At 37.8% G+C, this 19065-nt stretch overlaps 1 protein-coding gene across 15 annotated transcripts in view; it reads left to right on the top strand.

The window, feature by feature from the left end:
- The window catches only part of TENM2 (teneurin transmembrane protein 2), a 654736-nt gene that overhangs the window by 575264 nt on the left and 60407 nt on the right, over positions 1–19065 (top strand). For 12 of the 15 annotated variants that reach the window (XM_019289969.3, XM_010406241.4, XM_010406238.4 and 9 more), the window contains 2 exons: positions 1635–1835; positions 2932–3144. In XM_019289969.3, the coding sequence (XP_019145514.3) occupies positions 1635–1835; positions 2932–3144 (414 nt within the window). The remainder of the gene's footprint in view (positions 1–1634; positions 1836–2931; positions 3145–19065) is intronic. The other 3 variants (XM_010406240.4, XM_019289970.3, XM_010406235.4) reach the window with 1 other exon arrangement.

Here is a 19065-nt window from a genome sequence, read left to right as displayed (position 1 = left end):
TTATCACTGCTCTGTGTCCATTGGGACACAGAAATTGTATGAAAGATACATTTTAAACTTCAGACAGGTTATAATTTGGCTAAGTACAAAGAAGGGGTAACAATATGGGACAAGCACTCTGTATAATTTAAAACAGTTGATGAATTTATCAGCTTTGAGGTGAACCACAAGCCAATCTTGGTTTACCTATAAATATGAAATTGCTTTATAATATTTTCATGTCTGACTAACTCAGCTTTAAATCTCAAAGAAAAAAAGGAAAAACAAACCCAAAACTATAGCCAATGTCGTCATTAAAATGAAAATCTTGTAAGAAATTTTACAGTAATTTATTCCTATACTACCGTAGTTTGATAACTCATGCTATTGCATCTCTAAATGTCCCTGTCTCAATCCTCTGCCTGTATCTAATCTATATACTTGCTTTAAATGTTCTGCAACTAAATAACATAGTTTGACAAGGCTCTATTTTTATAGAAAAGTTGAAATTTGAAAGATCAAGTATTGTTCACATCAGGTAGAGTGAAAATGTCTCTGCCTTAATTTAGAAGGATCAATTTGGAAAAGATGAGAGATAAATCACTTTCATTATAAACTCAGATCTTCCTGAAGCAGCAAGAGGGAATGCCAATCATTCTTGGTCCTGCTGTTGTGAGCTAATATATACCAGTCATGAGATGAATTCAAGTTATTTCAGACATGAATTTGACCTTGGCCTTCAATTCCACAGCAAAAGGCACTTGGTAAAGCCTCCATGTGGATACTGGCAGTAAAGCATAGTATTCTTATACAGATTCATGATTTAAGATGAAAATTTGGAAACTCATAATGTTACTGATAAAGTTTATTTGAAAGACAGCTTGTAACATTCCTTTATAGGACTGAAATAGCAACTGAAATTTCATTGCATCGTTTTCCATCGTAACTATTTTCACTTTGTTGTTTCTGGGTTGAGATCCGTATCTGTATCTGGTTTTACTTCTTTAAGAGAAATAATCTGCTGGTTTAGAATATGGGTTGAAGTAACCAGGGCTCTCAGTTTCACATCTCAGCTACTAAGGGACCATGGAGCAAACATTTCAGAAGTGCCTGAACGATCAGGAGTCTAAACAAAGCTGAAAGCCACTGACATTTTGACTTCAAGGTACTTGAAGTGGCTGTCCTAATGTTGTTCTCACAATGCTCTGGTATTTCAATAGTAATAATAGCAGTTTTTATAGAGGTACTCCAAATAAAAAAATCCTTTAAAACTGCAAATTATTAACTTATTTCATAATTTAAATACAGTTCATGAGTCATTGGAGCTTCAGTGTATTTCAGGAGATATGTCTCCAGGTTTATGTGTGAAACTCTGACTATATATATTTAAGTGCTATTTTTAAGTCTTCATGCTTCTCCACCACAGCATTCCTGCAGTAAGCTGTCATTGCACAGTCAAACCCTGCTTGATTTACTTAATGTAAAATGTAAATGACTTCACTTTCCAATTCTCAGACCAGGTATTAATATGACTCGGAGAACTACCTCAAGTTGCTTTATTTATCACCGTGGTACAGACTTTTCAGAGCACGTTTTCCAAACATCCCCTTGTGTGAAGTGACCCTTCTCTGCATTGTTTTTGTTTTCTCCCGTAGTGGATTGCTTAGACCCGACGTGCTCCAACCACGGGGTGTGTGTGAACGGGGAGTGTCTCTGCAGCCCGGGCTGGGGAGGAGTGAACTGTGAGCTGCCCAGAGCCCAGTGCCCTGACCAGTGCAGCGGGCACGGCTCCTACCTGGCTGACACGGGGCTTTGCAGCTGTGACCCCAACTGGATGGGCCCCGACTGCTCCGTTGGTAAGGAGGTTTTTCCTGATTTTCCAAGATTGTTGCGAACTGCAGTAACGATTTAGAAAGTTGTCTTTGTTAAACATTTGGTCTTGTTTAATTTTCTTGGGAAGAGATGTGTATGTATCTCTATATATATTTTCATGACATTCTTAATTTGGGACTGTCAGCTGAGGGTGAGGTGGGTGCAGATTAGGAGTTTGTGTTTTGTTCTAACACTGATTCTCTTTTAGCGTGAAAAAGTTACGTAAGTGTACTTCTGTTTCCCAACTGTAAATGAAAATGTCCATCATTTACGGGAAAAAAAATACAAGGAATTTTGCTTTTACGTTGTCAGCTGAACCTTGAGATGGTACTGTAGGTCAAAACCGAATCTCTCAAAATAATATTTACCTTTTTCACAGTTATTCAGTTATTTTCTAAGATTGATCAGCTAGAATACCCCACCAGTGACATGAATATCAAGATGTGTTTTCTGCTTCATGGATAAGCAGTCAGAAAATTCATGAATGAGAGTTTCACTGCCACTTTCTTTGGTGATGCATGGGGCAAAAGACCCTTCTGCTTATCTGCAATTTCAGCTAGCAGAGAGCAGTAGAATTTTTGGAGTGGGACACTGGATAACTGACCATGTTAGTAATAGGAATCTAAAATCTCTCCTTGGAAAGTAACTTCTACCCATCATTCTAAATGACCCTGAATTGCTGCCATTCTCTGCCAAATGAGTTTTAGGTGAGTTTCAGTCTTATTCTTAGCAAATCAATATCTGTCAAAATCACCCGAGGTCCAGGTTTGAGTAAAGCAGAGCCACCTGCTCCCTTCCTTTGCTGTTGGCAGGTGTTGGGGACACCACCTCTGACATGTGTTTGTATCTGCGTGGAGGATGCAGCTCTACAGGTCTGTCCAGCATACATTAGCAGATTTTTTCTAAACAACTTTTAAACAGAATTTAGTTTGCTTTGAAATAAAAATTAAATGCCGGTCTTCATCAGAGTATGAGCAGGCCAGCTTTTGAGAGGCTGTAGTTTTGAGCAAAAGCATTGCTGTTGTGTTCCCTTTCCCTTCCGGGCGCAGGGCTGGCTGTAACTCCTGTTCTCTCTCCTAGAAGTGTGCTCCGTGGACTGTGGCACCCACGGCGTGTGCATCGGCGGAGCCTGTCGCTGCGAGGAGGGCTGGACAGGAGCGGCCTGTGACCAGCGTGTGTGCCACCCCCGCTGCACGGAGCACGGGACTTGTAAAGATGGGAAGTGTGAATGCAGAGAGGGCTGGAATGGGGAGCACTGCACCATTGGTAGGCAAACGACAGGCACCGAAACAGGCACATATTGCTTTCTTTTCATAAATCGTAGAGACATAGTTACTGTCGTGGACTGTAATAGGCTGTTCCCTTAGGGACCCACGTGCTCTCAGGTAGTAACCCTGACTCAAAATGTGTTGGGAGAAATGCAGATAGGCTCTTGGAATCATTTCAAATCAGTAACAAACCAGTTCGTAGAGGAAAAAAACCCCAACAAATTCCACATTAGTAAGTAAAGATGTAACAAATGGTCCATCTCAGTATCATTTGAGCCTGAATGATTTTCAGACTTAACTAAGCATGCCTTTGTGTGAATGGCCTCTTTTTTAATTTCCTGGTCTGATGCATCAGTGCTCTCCTGCTGTTGTACATCACATCTGAAACACACCCCCACCAGCACCACCCAGAGCAGGGGTCAGGTGGTGGGGGAATGTGTGTTCCCGGTGGTACAGGAACAGCTCCCTGCCACTGTCCCATGCTGTGCTGTGACAGTGGCCGTGGTGTTTGCATGGAGACAGTGCCAGCATGGGAGGGCCCGTGGGCTGCTGTGAGCCCCTTCCCTAAGAGCCTGCTGCTCACTGCAGCATCAGCATCACAATCTCAGCTGGGCTCTGTCAGCCTGGGAAGTTCAAAAGGATCATATTTACACAAAGCGATGATGTTCTATCCTCTCCATTACCGTGCTTGAAAATTTACTCTGAAGAGGAATTAATTGTTCTTAAATTAAGTTTATTTTGTCTCTACAAGCAGTCAGACAGTCTATTTGGATTGTTTTGAAAAGTGACTCAAAGCAAAGGAGAAAACTATTATTTTGCCTGAGCTGTAATCAAAAAAGGGAAATTCTCAGTGACCACATTCCCTCTGAGAAATCTGAGCAAATTCATTTGGAACAAGAGTATCCCATCTACTGAGCCTGTGAGGTACAGGCAAGTCTGCTTTTCTCCAGAGAATTTTTGGAGAGCTGTGAAATATACCTTAGAAGAAATCTGGTGAGTCCAAATCCAAAGTCGTGTTGTTTTCCTTATCTTAAGGTGGTGAATTTAACAAAGAAAAGAGTAGGTCACTTGAGATTTTCATGGCAATCAGGGACCTTAATGGGACAGTCCTATTACAAGTGAATTGTTATTTCTTTACTTAAAAGTATGGTGAGATTCTTGCATCCCTCAAGCTGTTTTTCTTTTTCATTCCCCTCTGATTTCTCTCTGGATATATAAACCATTTCTGATACACACATGAGTTGGAAACTAAAAGTGTACTCTCATTGGAGAGTCAAAAAAAAAGAAAAATTGATACATATTTTCGGGGCATATCCTTTGATGTTGTGGTGCTGCATGCTTCCACCACACTGTGCTAATATGATTTAAATCAAAGCTTTTATGACTGAACACTTTGTGACCAGCACAGATGCAGAGTGTTTTTGTCATAATTGCTTTCAATCTTCCATCATACCAACATACCTCTGCTAGATTAATCCAGGCATTTTGTTTTCATATTAAGTTCTTCCCAGGTCTTTACAAAATGCCTAGTATGTATTTTTTTCATTAAATTCTGTAATAATTGCTTATTTCAGAAGTTGATGCTTTGCACAAAATTTGTTTTGCTTTATAATCTCTTAGTAATGTGCCAATGTTTAGAAGTAATCAGTGTATGTAAAGTCTTCATTACTGTGCAGACAAAAAGATGCCTTTTACCAAGATCTCAAAAGTATTCTGAAAATTGCAAGCTGAACTACTGAACTCTGAAGTGAGATTTTAAGTCTAATTTTCAGTGCTTTGAACAAGATATCTTCCTTGCTATTGATGTATATAATCAATTCTTTCCAGAGGAAGGGTGATACTTCTAAAGTGATTAAAATATGCATAAGCTTTTTTTGTTTGGTACATATTAGAAAGATTTCCTTGAAACTTAGTGTGGTCCTGCCTGTGGCAAAGATGAAACTAGTGCAAAAAATTCAGATATGCCCTTCTAGTTATCGTGGTTTAGATTTGTGCAGTCAGAAGTTGTCTGTTGCATGCAGACAGATACTCTTGTGACAGGCCTGTATTTGTAAGAATTTTAACATGGTCATTTCCTGAGGCCATTTACAAAAGCATAAAGGCTGATGCCAGGAATGTCATTGAGTTCAGAGGAATAACTCAGCATGACCCCACTGGTTTGTGTTACATGGGGCAAACACAGAGTTCAGAGGAAAAGGATGGTAAAAGTGATTTTTGTCAGTATTGGTACAAAAAATGCTAGAAGTTACCATTGGAAATTTTGTGCTTATAGTGAATTGATAGTTTGGTACAACGATGAGTTGCTCAAGATGTTTTAAACACTGCTGCGAAGAACTAAAGTGCAGTTAAATTTTACAGAAACTCACTGTAATTTAGAGTATTGCCTTTATGGTTTCATTTTCAGCTGAAAGTTTGACACACCATTTAATGTCAGAATTACTGAGGAGTGTCCGCCTAAAAAAATGCCACAAATAATCCTTTCTGGAAGGTACCTGACAAACTGCACAGTCAGTTTGTCCTAAGGCAGAAAATGCAAATCCTGTAGGAGAGGTTATTTACTCTGAATTTCCATTTTTGTTACACTTAGTCTGAAATGAAGTCAGCAGAAGAACTTGGCTTTGATTCAAGTGACTTTAGGGCAAGTCCACTTGGAATAAATATCTGTGAGGAAGAGAAGGAGATTTCTATATAAAAACCATTTTCTTTGTGCTTCTTTACCAGTTTCATGTGTTATATTTACATGGCAGTGGAAAAGAAATCATCATAGTAACCTGCAGGTATCCAAGTTCATTCGGGATATTTTATTCTATTTAATATCAAATTAGGCTTTAATAGATGTTTGACAGAATGTGCACTCCTTATCATTTCATTGTTGAGTATCTAAGCTCAAAAGTTTTAGTAGAACTGCTTTTTTTCTCTCTGAATTACCTGGTTTAAGGAAAGCACTCAGAAAATCCTCGCAGAACCACAGTGTGAGCTCAGTGTTAGCACAGTGCAAAGCAGCTTTTGCTGTGTGCAATAGAATTATGTGTAAGAATCAATGCAAATAAAAACACATGCATGTTCCAAGTTACACAGATTTTGATAAATCTATATCCAAATAATATAAAAGTGAAAGGACTGGGTGTCTGGTCTTGCTCAGATGCTTTTCCTAGCAGACCAGAACTTCAGTTCACTTTGCTACTTCAGGTAAGAAAAGAAATTGCTTACTGGAGTGGTGATAAAGAAAATTAATCTTTTTCCAGTGCAAAAATAGACCTGTCAGGATATGTTTATTAAGTGATTACTATTCATTGATTGCAATTATGGAGGAAGTAATAACTAAATAATAGAGGGTAATCTAGACGAGGGAAAAAATATTGGAAAACTAATAACAAAGTGAAAGAAAGGTATAGAAGTTGTTAATCTTGAACCCATTTCATGACAGAAATTTAAGATGGAGATCTTAGCTTTTCTTGAATCATCTGAGTGTTGTTAAAGCATGCTGTTATAAAACAGATCTGTTACTTTCACTGAAAATATCTGGATGTTTAAAACTGTTGTTTTTAAATGCTTGCAGAGGGTGTTCTGCATATAAACTGTCAAGATAATATTCCAAGGACAGTGTGATATATATGGAGATCTTATGAAACAGTCAGAAATACCATTTTTAAAGTGTAATTCCATCTGTAGTTCATATCCCTGCAGCATGGACTCCTATTAAGTTATTGGTAAAAATCTCACTGGGAGACCAGTGAAACCAGGAATGAATCCTAAATATTTACAAGTAAAATTTAAATGTCTGCAAATGGATCTTTTAAGGTGATCTCTGACCAGAAGGTGATACATGAGGTTTTCTTTGTGGCTGCCTGTCATATTCCCAAGCCTTGCTCTTGTCTGCTCATGTCCTCCATCAGATGTAGGTTAAGCACTCCTTTTTAGACAGAAAGTGGGCAAAGATTATTCTCAAGGCTATTTAGTAATATGGATACTCTGCTGCAGATTTTGATCCAGACAGTTCTTACATTTCATGTTCCTTTCTTTATTTTTCTATGCAAATGAGCTATAGCCCTGGTACAGACATTGAAGCTGGATCTCCACCTGCCTGCCTGCCAAAACACAAACAGGTGATGTGTCCCTCTCTGCAGGCTCTGCTTAGGTTCATTTATCTTGGAAAAGACCCTTAAGATCATCGAGTCCGGCCATAAACCTCACACTGTTCCTGGCCTTGGTACTGCTTTCGGAAATCTAACTCCAGTCAGGGATCAGCCACTCACTTTCCCCCACTGAGTCCTTGGCCCCTGTAGTAAAACTCTCAAAACTGTAGGACAAGTTCCTTAGTAAAGAAGGGGTTTGGAAATCATATTAGCTCTGTATCTTCTGTGTTTTCAGGGCCTTGAATAAAGATTTGAGAAAAGCTAGGATTCTGTCACCTACATGGCGGAAAATAACCTAATATTTACAGATGCATAAAAATTTACAGGAAAAAGTAAGGACTCTGTGTCCAGGGTGATTAAGAAGTTTAAGTTACAGTGCAAGATATTTGTGTTAGATTCTAGGAAAAACCATTTACCAGTAAATGAAAAACTAAAGGAGATTGTCCAAGCAAGTTGTGAATTCCTCATCAATGAAGTTTTTATCGAGCATTTAGACAAAGATCTGTCAGGAATAACAGAGGTAATTCATCCTGCCCTGGGGCAGCAGGCTCACCAGGAAATCATTGCACTCTATGAACTCTCTTCCAGTTGTCTCTTAAATGAGCTTAAGAGGAAGCATTCCTTCTAAGGACTTTATTTTATAATGGCCTCCCTTAAGAGTTGTACTGTCATTCCCTTTAAGAATCCAATGCCACTGTTGGAAGTAGAATTGATAATTTATCCAGCCAAGGAGACTAGTCTATGTGTTCTGTATTTGCAGAGCAATGGGTTGTCAGTGTGCATATTGAGCCACTCTGAAACATCCAAACAAACTTAACACCCAGTAGGTAAATACTTTAAATACTCTCCCTTTAAAGGTGAACACTAGGTGGACCATATTCCACCTCTGGTTTTAATAAGAAATTGTTTACTAAAAACTGTTCCCCCCAAGTGCTTTGGGATGACCTTTCCAGCTTTTAGACATGTTTGTATTTTCTATCAACTCGATGGAATACCACAAGTGTAAAGATTGAGTTCTTTACCTTATCATGGACTCAATAATCAATAGAAACATGAATAATGCGGCATTGTGTTATCTTTGGATGTAGCAAGATATTTTTGTCCCATGATAATGCTCTTTGTGTCAAAGATTTTTTTCTTCTACTACTGATTTCTCTTGTTGTAATTACAACGGTAATGATTCAAAGATGAGGCAATTTTCAGGAGAGATGGAAAGTGTGTGGGAGGAGGCAGTGGAAAGCCATCGTATCTGACAAAGAGCAATTTAGAAGGAGCTAGATATATTAGACTTCTCCAATGCATTTCTAACTTAAAATTAATCTGTAACAGTTTATAACCTATCAAGGCATAAAAAACCCTCTAACAATGATGACAGGAATTTAGATTGCATGTTCTGAGGAGGGAGTAACACATTTTTTCATTTCATTTGAAAAATGCATAGTCTATTTGGGTCATGACCACTTTTCATTACTGCTGCTATAGAGATATGTTGGTAATATATATATATATGATGACATGACCAAAAATGTTCGAGATGTTTGCTGTTCCTGAACGTGCAGATTCCAGTTCATCACCTGTATCACATGGTTATCCCACTGTTTTCACACCTGGAAGCAGATTTCTCGTGATGCAGCCTTTTAGGTATGTGGTGCCAAGCTTTCATTGGAGTTAAGGGGTTGTTCCCGCTGTGCCTCTTCAGCAAAGCAGAAGAGCAGCAGGTACCTCATGAGGCAACTGGAGAGATTCTCAATGATTTCTGTCACTCACTGCACATCACTCACGTTTTCACTTGCGTCAAACACAAAAAGTAGAACATTCTACTCAAAACGTGGAAATTTTCCTTATAGGGTGGAATTTTGGTAACATATGTTATGTCATGTTACATTTTATAACCAAAGCCAAGGAAAGGTACTTGTCACTTATATAAATGGTCATCTAGTCCAGCATCTCTGTGCTTCAGTAAAGGTGCAAGTTTGGTAAAGAAACATCTGGTAAATAAATTTATTCCTGGAAAGCTGATGCTTCTTATTTATCCCAGCTACATTCGCTACAGAGGTGCTTTGTTGGTTGTCTCATCTTTGTCATCTTCTATTTCATTTCGAAAACTTCTGAATAAAATCTCCTGGCTGTAGAGTCCCCAGGTTCCATACTATGTAGATGGCTCTTACTTGGGATTTCTGGTTCTGGTTTGTAACTTGGCAAATTCCTATGCCCAACACTGAAATAATACTGGCTACTTTTGTGGATCAGGGATGAGTAAACTTTCTAAACTCTTTCTGTGGCACTAAGGAATCCAGAACTGCAATATGCAACCACTTAATTTTATCACAGCCAAGCAAGGTAGCTGATTATGAATACTTGGAAGAAAATATTCTGTGTAGAGATTTATGTATAGTGAGAGTGGTTTGACTTTCAAGGAGTTTAGAAACAGAATTCCTTTTCGTTTGCAGAATTTTCAGGGGCAGCTGGGGATCTTTTTTGGCTGAAAGGCAAGCTTATTCATGAGGAAGAACTTTCCTGTTTGCATTCTTTGCTGAGGGCTTCCTGTAAATGATTGAAACATGTCACAGCTTGGTATCAGAACACTTGAGTGGCTTTTTTCTTTCTCTTTTTACAGGATATTTGTGGAACATGACCTTATTTCTTTCCTTTCTAGCCCAAAAAATTTAATGAGTATGTTTTCAGCATAACTTCCTGCATTTTGTCTGGTACTTCAAAGGTGCACCCAGAAGATACTGGTGAATAGTTTCCCAAACTAAAACCACATTTCTTTTTCTCCTTTTGGAGGGGCTTCTTCATGAGTTATATTGATTTTCTGGCCAATTCTTGAACTCTTAAAAGACCACAAAAAGAGAGGGAGGGCAATCAATCAGCGAGCTGATCTGACTTTTGAAAGGGCAGAGCCGATTATGCTGTTCATAGCAGTATTCCCAGAGTCAGACAATCTTCTCTTCTCCTGAAGATAGTATTTTCTGTATTATTTTGTACCCTGTGGTGTCAAGCAGAGCTTCAGCAAGTGACTGAATTACACAGTGTTGCTGGAAACAAAACAAAGACATGGGAATGCTTGTAAGAGGTCAGTGACATGGGTTGTATAGAGATAGAAAGGCAGTACTGGATCTTGAGAAATAGATATGTATATACATATGTGTAATATTTATACTTACTAAGAAAGGAATACAAAGGAGAACAATACCTGCCCATCTTTTTGAGACCTGCTGTTCGTGTTCCTGTTAAAGATACCTTTTCTTGATCACTTCCATTCTTCTTATACATTCTCAAGGTATCATTCTTGCATTTTCAGTATCAGTTTCACATAATCTTTCATGCTTGAAGATGCAAATAAAGCCAAACGTGTTTTGCCTGACTGCTGCAAACTGTGGAATAATATTTCAGGTGCAAAGCTTTGCAAACTTTTTTTTTTCAGGTTCTTGCCAATTTAGTATCAAATTAACAGTAGGATGCATTAGAAGTTAGAAACTTGTTTTCCTAAGATATTTAACGCATTTGAAATTCTCTACTCAATATTTTCTTAGTTTAACGTTGTATTAAAAATATTAATGTCAGAAATAAAAAGGAAAAAATGGTCTCTGTAGTACCTCTGAGGTGTCAGTTCAGGATTTTGCTGTGTGATCTATTTAGGGCTTCAGGGAAAAATGAAACTATTGAAAGCCTTCTCTGAAGCTGTCAGTTCTCTCCTGTGCAGTAACTGCTCACTGAGGATGAATACACACTGATGCTGAATATTGATACATCCTTCTTTCACTAAAAGTCCTTACTTAGACAGCTTTTTAAAAGATCTTAAGGAATGAATATGGGGACTTGTTCAGGGCACAAGTTATGAGGTATCATGAGCCATTCTTATTGAAAAAGTTTTTACAAAATTTATGTTATCCAGCTCTTTTCTCTTGTTCGTTCTTTCTTTCTTTCCATCCTTGTTCTGACCTGCTTATGAAATGCTCAGTAGGATAACGATGCTTCTGGAGATTATTCCTGTGTGTCGCCTCAGCCTGTTTCATTTTACATATCGTTTTTCTGTACATATAAGAAGAAGCAAAGTTTGCTGTCCAGCAGAAATCATCGTAAATTATAATATAATATAATATAATATAATATAATATAATATAATATAATATAATATCTCATTTGCCCAAAGAAATTGCAAACATAATTTGAGTTACTGAAATGTAAGAGCTAAATACAAACTTGAGTATTCTTAAAGGCATTTGGGTCTGATGTTTTCAGTCCATGTTCATCTCTTCATGTTGAAAGTGAAAATAATTGGAATAATCCTGAGTTGCTATTACCTGATTTATAGCTGCCAAGAAATTGTGACCAACTGTGTAGATTTCTACAATTTCCAGCACATACTGCTGTCGTGTTTTCAGTGATGTAGTGTTGATTGGCATATAACTGTCCATCTCGGGCTGCCAGTTGTCTTCAAAACACATCCATGCTGGGATAGATGGAGACAAAGCAGTGCTGGTGTCTCATTAATCAGCAGTTCACAGTCATGCTGCTGAAAGCCAAAGGAAAAGCAGGACATGATACATTAAGCTTGCTGTGTTTGTCGTCATCCCCTCTTCGTTCACTAACTGGATTAGAGCAGAAAGGGTTCATGGCCCAGCTGTTCCCTGAGGATTTTCAACTCTGGGAGCTGACCATGAGCACTGCACACTGCACACTTAAATATTTCACTCAAAAAGAGGACCTCTCTTAAACAGTTAAGCAGTTTTCATGGAAGAGTAGCAGGTTTGCTTTCACAAAGGCTTCGGTGTGACATGGATCATAACATTATCCTTAATGAGAATTTAGGCAGAGGAGATGTGGCTGTCTGCTTATCCATGTGAAGCTTTTCTCCCTCTTGCTCTACTACACTTAAAAGATATTTTTACCCCTGCCTTACTGTGATCAGCCATTTGTGTGGCCCATGAGTGGTGTCTGACATCCGGGATGGATTTTCTTGTGGTGGCTCACTGGTTTTTGGGAGCTGTGCAGCTGTGAGTCCCAGATGTTCAAGTGTCACAGTCTCTGGGTTCTCTCAAGCACGGTTCTCGAAACAGCCCCCAAAGTCCTGCCCACCTCACTTGCACTTCCTCTGTTCCACAATGCCTTTTCAAAGGCCATGGGTGTCCTGCATTCTGGACCTAGGAGCCATAATTTTGACAACCAACCATCTAAATTCATTGCTTTTTTTCCTAATTCCACTGTATTTTTAGTTTCTATTTGCAGTTTTTAATAGTCCAGTGCAAAGCAAGTTGATCAAATTCAGCATCAATAGACTGTGGCTTGCTTTCAAAGTGCTGTAAAATAAGATACCATCAAAATAGCTGCTAGAAAACACTGAGGTATTTCTTTTTTAAATGTTCCAGCTTGATTAGGGTAGATTGAACTACATGAGCTAATAGTTAATTGTTCATATATTTGAAAAGTATAAACACTTCTAAAATTTTAATTTATTTTTACATGAACCCATATAAAGATGAGTTTCTTCTCTGTTTAATTATAAAATTTCAGATGAGTATTTTCTTAGGTAGATGTTGGAAGACTAAAGTTATTTAAGAGTCTGAAAAATGAGTAAGATTCAGAATTCTTCTAGACCACATATGTTTTAATTTGCCTTCAATTAGTTTTTTGTAGCATTGAACAACTGAGCTAAAGAACCACAGTTCATCAAGATGCAGTCCCCATTCTGAAAAGAATTAGTAGGGATAATAACTTTGGAATCTAAGAAGTGAATATAATGGTGTAATTGTAATTAAAACCATTCTTTTTAATTAAAAACTAAATCAGTTTGTAGTGAAAAATATTACTAGGTTGCTAGGTTGTGATTTTAGGTTAGAAGCAATATTAAAAGGACAATTATCCAAAAGCACAAATTATCAAAGAAAAAAAAATAGCAGTTTAGGAATAGCATTTTTTGCCTTGTTCATGGTGGTTTATTGATTTTAAAAGTGGTGCTGCTTCAAATACTGTGATTTTCCAATTGTTAGGAATCAAACAGAATTGCTGAGTTTCTTGTGGAAGGAGTTCCTCAAGAATAGCACTGAAGCTATTTCTGTAAGTTTACCATGTACAAACACAAACCCCTAAATGCCCCAGGTGCTGATTCTCCTAAAAACAGAGACACATTAGTACAGATGAGAGAACTGACTTTTTGTTTTAACCACTGGGAATTCCAGAGAGTAGAACTCAGTCAACACAGTTTAAATATAAACTGATCTGTCTGCTTTCCATTCCACAAAGCAAGGCAAAATGCATGTATGCTGGGTTACAGATCACTTATCTCTCAAACGAACAGAGGAATTAGCATTATAGCATTCAGTCTCACAGTGGAAGATAGTGTGCTCAGAATTAAGTAGTTCTATAAAAAGAAGGGTGTTTCCACTTCCCCTTCCTTATTTTATTTTTAAATTGTAGAATCCCTTGGATTTGAACCGTAAATGTATCACTGTAAGCAAGAAGCCATGAATCATTATTTACTGTTGATAAGTGAAAAACACAATATGAATTTGTTAAAATGTTTGCAGATTCTGATTAATCCTTACTTTTTTTTTTTTAAGGGTAGTTTGATAACAGTACAGGAAAAGCAGTAGCAATGTGCCTTCTCTTGTTTCAAAAAAAATTGAGAAGATGTTTTAGGTTTAAGACAGAAAATCACTGCATAGGAGTTTGTTAGGATTCTGAAATGGAGGTTTACACTGCTCCCATGTGGCATTGCTAATAGCTGAATCAGGGTGGGGGGAGTGTAATGACACAGATTTTTAGATATAATTCATCTTCTTGTTGGCTTTGGAAACTAGGGGTAAAACTGCTTTTTTGTTACTGTCTCCCTTGGATCATTATTAATTGATTCTTTATCATGGAACTAATCCATATATATCTTCATTGTGTCCTGTGAATGTTTGAAACTTTTTTTTTTTTTTTTTTGGCAAAGTAAGTCAGAAATATTGATTTAGAATGGAGAAAGCCTTCCATATTTAGAGAACAGAGTATCAGAGTCAAGGTCACCCTGTTTGTGAAGGCTGAATGGACAACAGTCATTTGAAGGGAATAGTGGGTGAGTTACACAGCCACTGTTGAGTTACAGAGCCAGTATTAAATTGTTCCTGCAAAATTCCTCGCAGAGGTGGTCATGGACCGGAAACCCAAACAGTGCCCAGACCCTGTTGTTCTTGCACTGAAGGGGAAATGAAAAAGTCTACACAGATGTCTAAGCATTACCTTGCTGTTGCAGCTTTCCCTAATTCAGATCCAGAGGGGCCCAGAGATGTTATCAGCTTTATGATTTTTCATTGGAATTTTTTGTTGTATATTCCATAACAATTCTGATTGCTTATATGCTGAGTGAAAAAGTGAATCAAAATCGCTCAGACCCTTAATTACAAACAGTCATTCATATACTTAATCAAAAGGGTTAATTAGCAATGAAACACAGACTTTTTGGATACTAAAGACAGTATCCAAAAGATACAGGAGACTGAAATGTCTCCTAAAATTGTTAAAATTTCCATACCACATGAAAGGTCTTTTTTAAAAAATACAATTAAGACAGTGTTTATTACAATCTAATTATATCCCCATTCCTTTTAATCTTTCAATCTTCCATACACAAAGAATTTGCTAAGTAAAATCTGTCATCTTTGACCAGTATTTGTGTTTCTAGTTACCATGAAATTCCAAAGATCCTCATTAACGAATTTAAAAGCATTACTGCATGGAAAGTTTAAAGTATGAGATGCTTTGTAAAGGGAAATATTTATTCAGCAGAACTGGGGGAATTTAACACATGTGCCTTCCATTAAAGACTGCATCTATTTATTCAACTTTTATAGTTACAGTTTCCCCTACTCTATTAAGGATTTTTGTCAGAATTTCTGAGATAAAACACTTCGGTTTTAAAAATTCCTAGCAAGTTGTATATAATGTATCTGATTTCTTAAGGTGAGCATTCCTATTGATACTAAATGGGAGATTTCATAAAGTTATTTGGAGAGTATCTCCCCAGATCTTAATTATTTTGTTATTTTCTGTATTTTAATGCTTGAGATAAAGATTTATGAAATGTGAAGAAAGATGTCACTCAAAAGTGAACAAATGACAGTGAAGTGGAAAGGAAAATGTCGTCTCTATCAAGTATTGCTTCTGATTTTTTGTCCTGTGACTAAAGATTATAGGTTTATTAAAGATAAACTTTCACAGGGCTACTGCTACTGATCCCTTACTTGAATTAGGTAACTTCATTCCAGCCTAGGAAATAATTACAATTAGTAAGTTGTTTCCTTCAGAGCGAGAAGCAGGGATTCATGCTGGAGAACCCACATAAAAGTCTTGTGTTGACAGATTTGTACCTTGAGGAGCAAGGCTGGGTCACTAACTGCAGGAGAGCTTTTCCAGTGAGTGACACCGTTAAAAAGGATTTTGGCAGCAACTTCCTGACTGCTTATAGCAGTTTTAGAGTAAATTGGATATGCACTGTTCCTGATTAAACACATTCCCACATACGTGTTTACCCTGAAAGTCAGAGCTTGTCCCCAAGTTCACTTTGCTTGATTGTGGATCTTACAGAGTCAAACTGCATCAAAGCTCAGGGGACATTCTGATGTTGCAAGGTGTTCTCTTGTCCTCTGCTCATGGCACACGAGTGGAACCTGCTGGAAATCCTCTGCAGCTCCAGTCCAGGCAGGATTGTCTTGGTGCTCCCAGCTTAAGAACTTGCTGCTGAGCAGTGGGAAAAGGCTGCACCCTGCTGGGGTTCACAGCTCTGAACAAATGGTCATTAGCTAAAGGAAAGCCCAATTAGTATGTTTCTCGCATGTTCCTTGAAATGTGATGGCAGTTCAGCTGTGTGTAAGCAATGAGCAGTGACACCATACCCCACTGAAATTACGGGAAACAGGCAGAGTGTGGTAACCTAAATTATGATTTTATTTGAATGCTAAGGGTCAGTAATGCTGGTCTTCAGGGCAATCTCATATTCTGGTACCTGTCTCCTGAAACTTTTCTAAGATAAGTAATAACCTGGATAGAAAATAAAAATTTCTTTGACATCTGTTTGTTATGTTTAGAGATACTGTGAGCTACTCATGCTGTATTTTCAGCATGGCAAAGAAAGAGTTAATTACACAAAACTCTAGCAAATTGTCTTTTAGCTGTCCCTTGCATAGACCTTAGATTTTTCTTTATTATTTGTTATGAAATTCCTTTTAATTTGTTTCTGCTTTTCCGTGTTTGTTTGGGATTTTTTTTTTGAACTAAAGCAAATATCCTGACAGTACATAGCTGTGCACCTTTTTGCTTGACATGAATCAGTGAATGAAGTTTATTAATTCAATATACTGATTGTCCTGGTCATACAATCCTGTTGCAGCTGAGGTGGAGTGGTCTCTAGATTTCGTGGCTGCATCTCCCACTCCCTTACCTTGTGTTTCTCCTCCTAAGTGCTCCTGGGAAACAGTCCCAGCCTAAGAAGTGACAACCTGCCTGCCCCAGGATGGCTTCCAAACTGCCAAATGTAGATGCAAGGCAATCAAGTTAAAAGTCTCAGTGATGCTTCTGATGGCTTCAACAGAGAAATGGAAAAGAAATGCTCTGCCCAGCAGCAGAAAGACTTAAGTATTCGTTCCAGAGAATTAAGGCTTCTAGTGAGGCGAGGGGAGGAGCAGAGCCATCAGTTGCCTGGTAGTAAATATGTTTAATGTAAAGCAAGCAGAGCTTAAAGAGCTCATTTCTCTTCCAAATTTCTTCCCAAGTGCAGATTAAATACTCTTGGCTTTCTTGGGGTGAGATGGAGAAGGTGATCTCCCTAATAAATCAAAATCACTTTCACAGATTATTTAGAATTTAAATATCAAAGCAACTGGCTATATCGGAAGGATTATGAGGTTTCTTTCTTCACCATGTAAACAGATAGAAAAAGGAACAAAAAGAGAACTGTTTTATGCATGCAGGATTTAAACCAGTTCATTTGTGAACACTACAGTTTTATTTCTGTAGCTTTTATTAGTTATTTGTGCAGTTGGTAGATATAAAAATTGGAAAATGGCATGATATTCATGAGGCTTATGTATATTGACAAGGGATGCAGAATGGTGCCTTGCACTTTGGAATTAAAGGGATGTTTATAAAGTATATTTTACGTACTGAAATATTCATCCTCTATCCTATATCTGCCAAACAACTCAGCATACACAAATGCTCACATAGCTCAGAATGCAATGCTTATCTGTTTTAATTTGTTTTGTATACATTGCCTATGTGGTGGAATACTGCTCCTAGGTCATGAGCATTATTTCATACTTTGTATTTGTGGATATTCAAACTCCATAAATTCTATCCTCAACAAACATGTGAGATATATTTATCTTAATATTCAAATAGCCATTATTTTTGGTCACTTGTAATCATATTTTACTGTCATGAAGATTTAGGATTGCTGCAAGCCAGAAGGCATATGAGAAGCATTTAGTGTATTGCTACCATTTTTCATTCCAAACTATTCCAAAATGCTTCGTAAAAACTTCTGGTTTTTTCTTTGGCCCTTTCTTTGGATTTTTCTTTGGGACAGTTGGAATGTTGGAACTCTGAAGTCCAAACCCATGCAGTGTGCAGCCATTTAATGGAATCAATGTGATTAGTACTTTAAGAAGATCAGCTGCAAAATATAATGCACGTGTCTATATAGTGCTTTTCATCCTGAAGGGACTCCAAAGTTCTGTATCAAGTTTAGGGGACAGAACGTACTAATCTGGCACACAGTAATAGAGGGAAATGCCTACTTATGTTAAGGCTCATATTTATTCTTCTGTTAGAGATAACCTGCACACTTACACAGGATCAGCATTTGCATACCTGAAAGTTAATTGCTAAATTATAAATTCTATGCAGGCATTAATATCTAATGAATAGCAAGCAATTATATTTTAATAGTGCCTGAGAAAACTGGGATTCCCTGCCCTGAGAATTATGAAATAAAAAGCTCTAAAGCCAAAGGGATCATAGGTAATTCAGTTTAGAAGGGATGTGAGGAGGTCAACTGGCCCAACCTCTCCTTCAAAGTAGGGTGGTTATGAGGGCAGACATCAGACTCGGGCCCGTAGTTTTTAGGGCAGACTCCTTACAAGCCCCCTGTTCCCCTGGACAGGCTGTTACCACTCAGTGCCCTTGCTGTGCATCTTCTGCAGTGTGTTGAGCTGCTGAAGCAGTTTATAACCTCTGCTTATTCTCACTGCAATTCCCTACTTGTGTATTCGTGTGTGTGTGCACGAATCCCATTCCCTCACACTACTGAATTCAAACTGAATTTGAAATACTGATGAAAACTGCTAAGTAGCACTGATGTAGGGGGAGCAGTTCTGTTTGGTCACTCTAAATGCTAACTTGGCTTATGGGGCATTTTGATTGACTTAAACTCCCCTATTTTTTTAATTTTTTTTTATGTTAAAGGAGTTGTGGTCAAAGAAATGCAATTAGCATTTGGAGAAAAAGTGTGTAATATGTGATTTTTATTTTTTATCTATATGTGGAGGTTCTCATCGAAGGAGTAAAGAAATGCGTTCCTCCTCTATGCCATGTATGGAGGATTTGTGAAGTGAAAAAAAGTAGTTTGAAGCTAATGACTGAACTGAGAATGTCTTCCTCCAAAAATCCTAAATTGCATTAAGTCTAGATTACACTGCAATTAGGTTAGATATTTTAAATATGAAGTCAGTGTTTTGCTTGTTGCCCTTCAATTGACTGAATTTACACATCATGTCTCACAGGTCACTTTATCATTACACTGCCACAAAAGTATTTATGTAGATGTTATT

Source organism: Corvus cornix, chromosome 13, assembly GCF_000738735.6.
Source record: "Corvus cornix cornix isolate S_Up_H32 chromosome 13, ASM73873v5, whole genome shotgun sequence".
NCBI lineage: Eukaryota > Metazoa > Chordata > Aves > Passeriformes > Corvidae > Corvus > Corvus cornix.
Note: the sequence above shows the minus strand (reverse complement) of the source record. Positions and strands in the feature narration are given on the sequence as shown.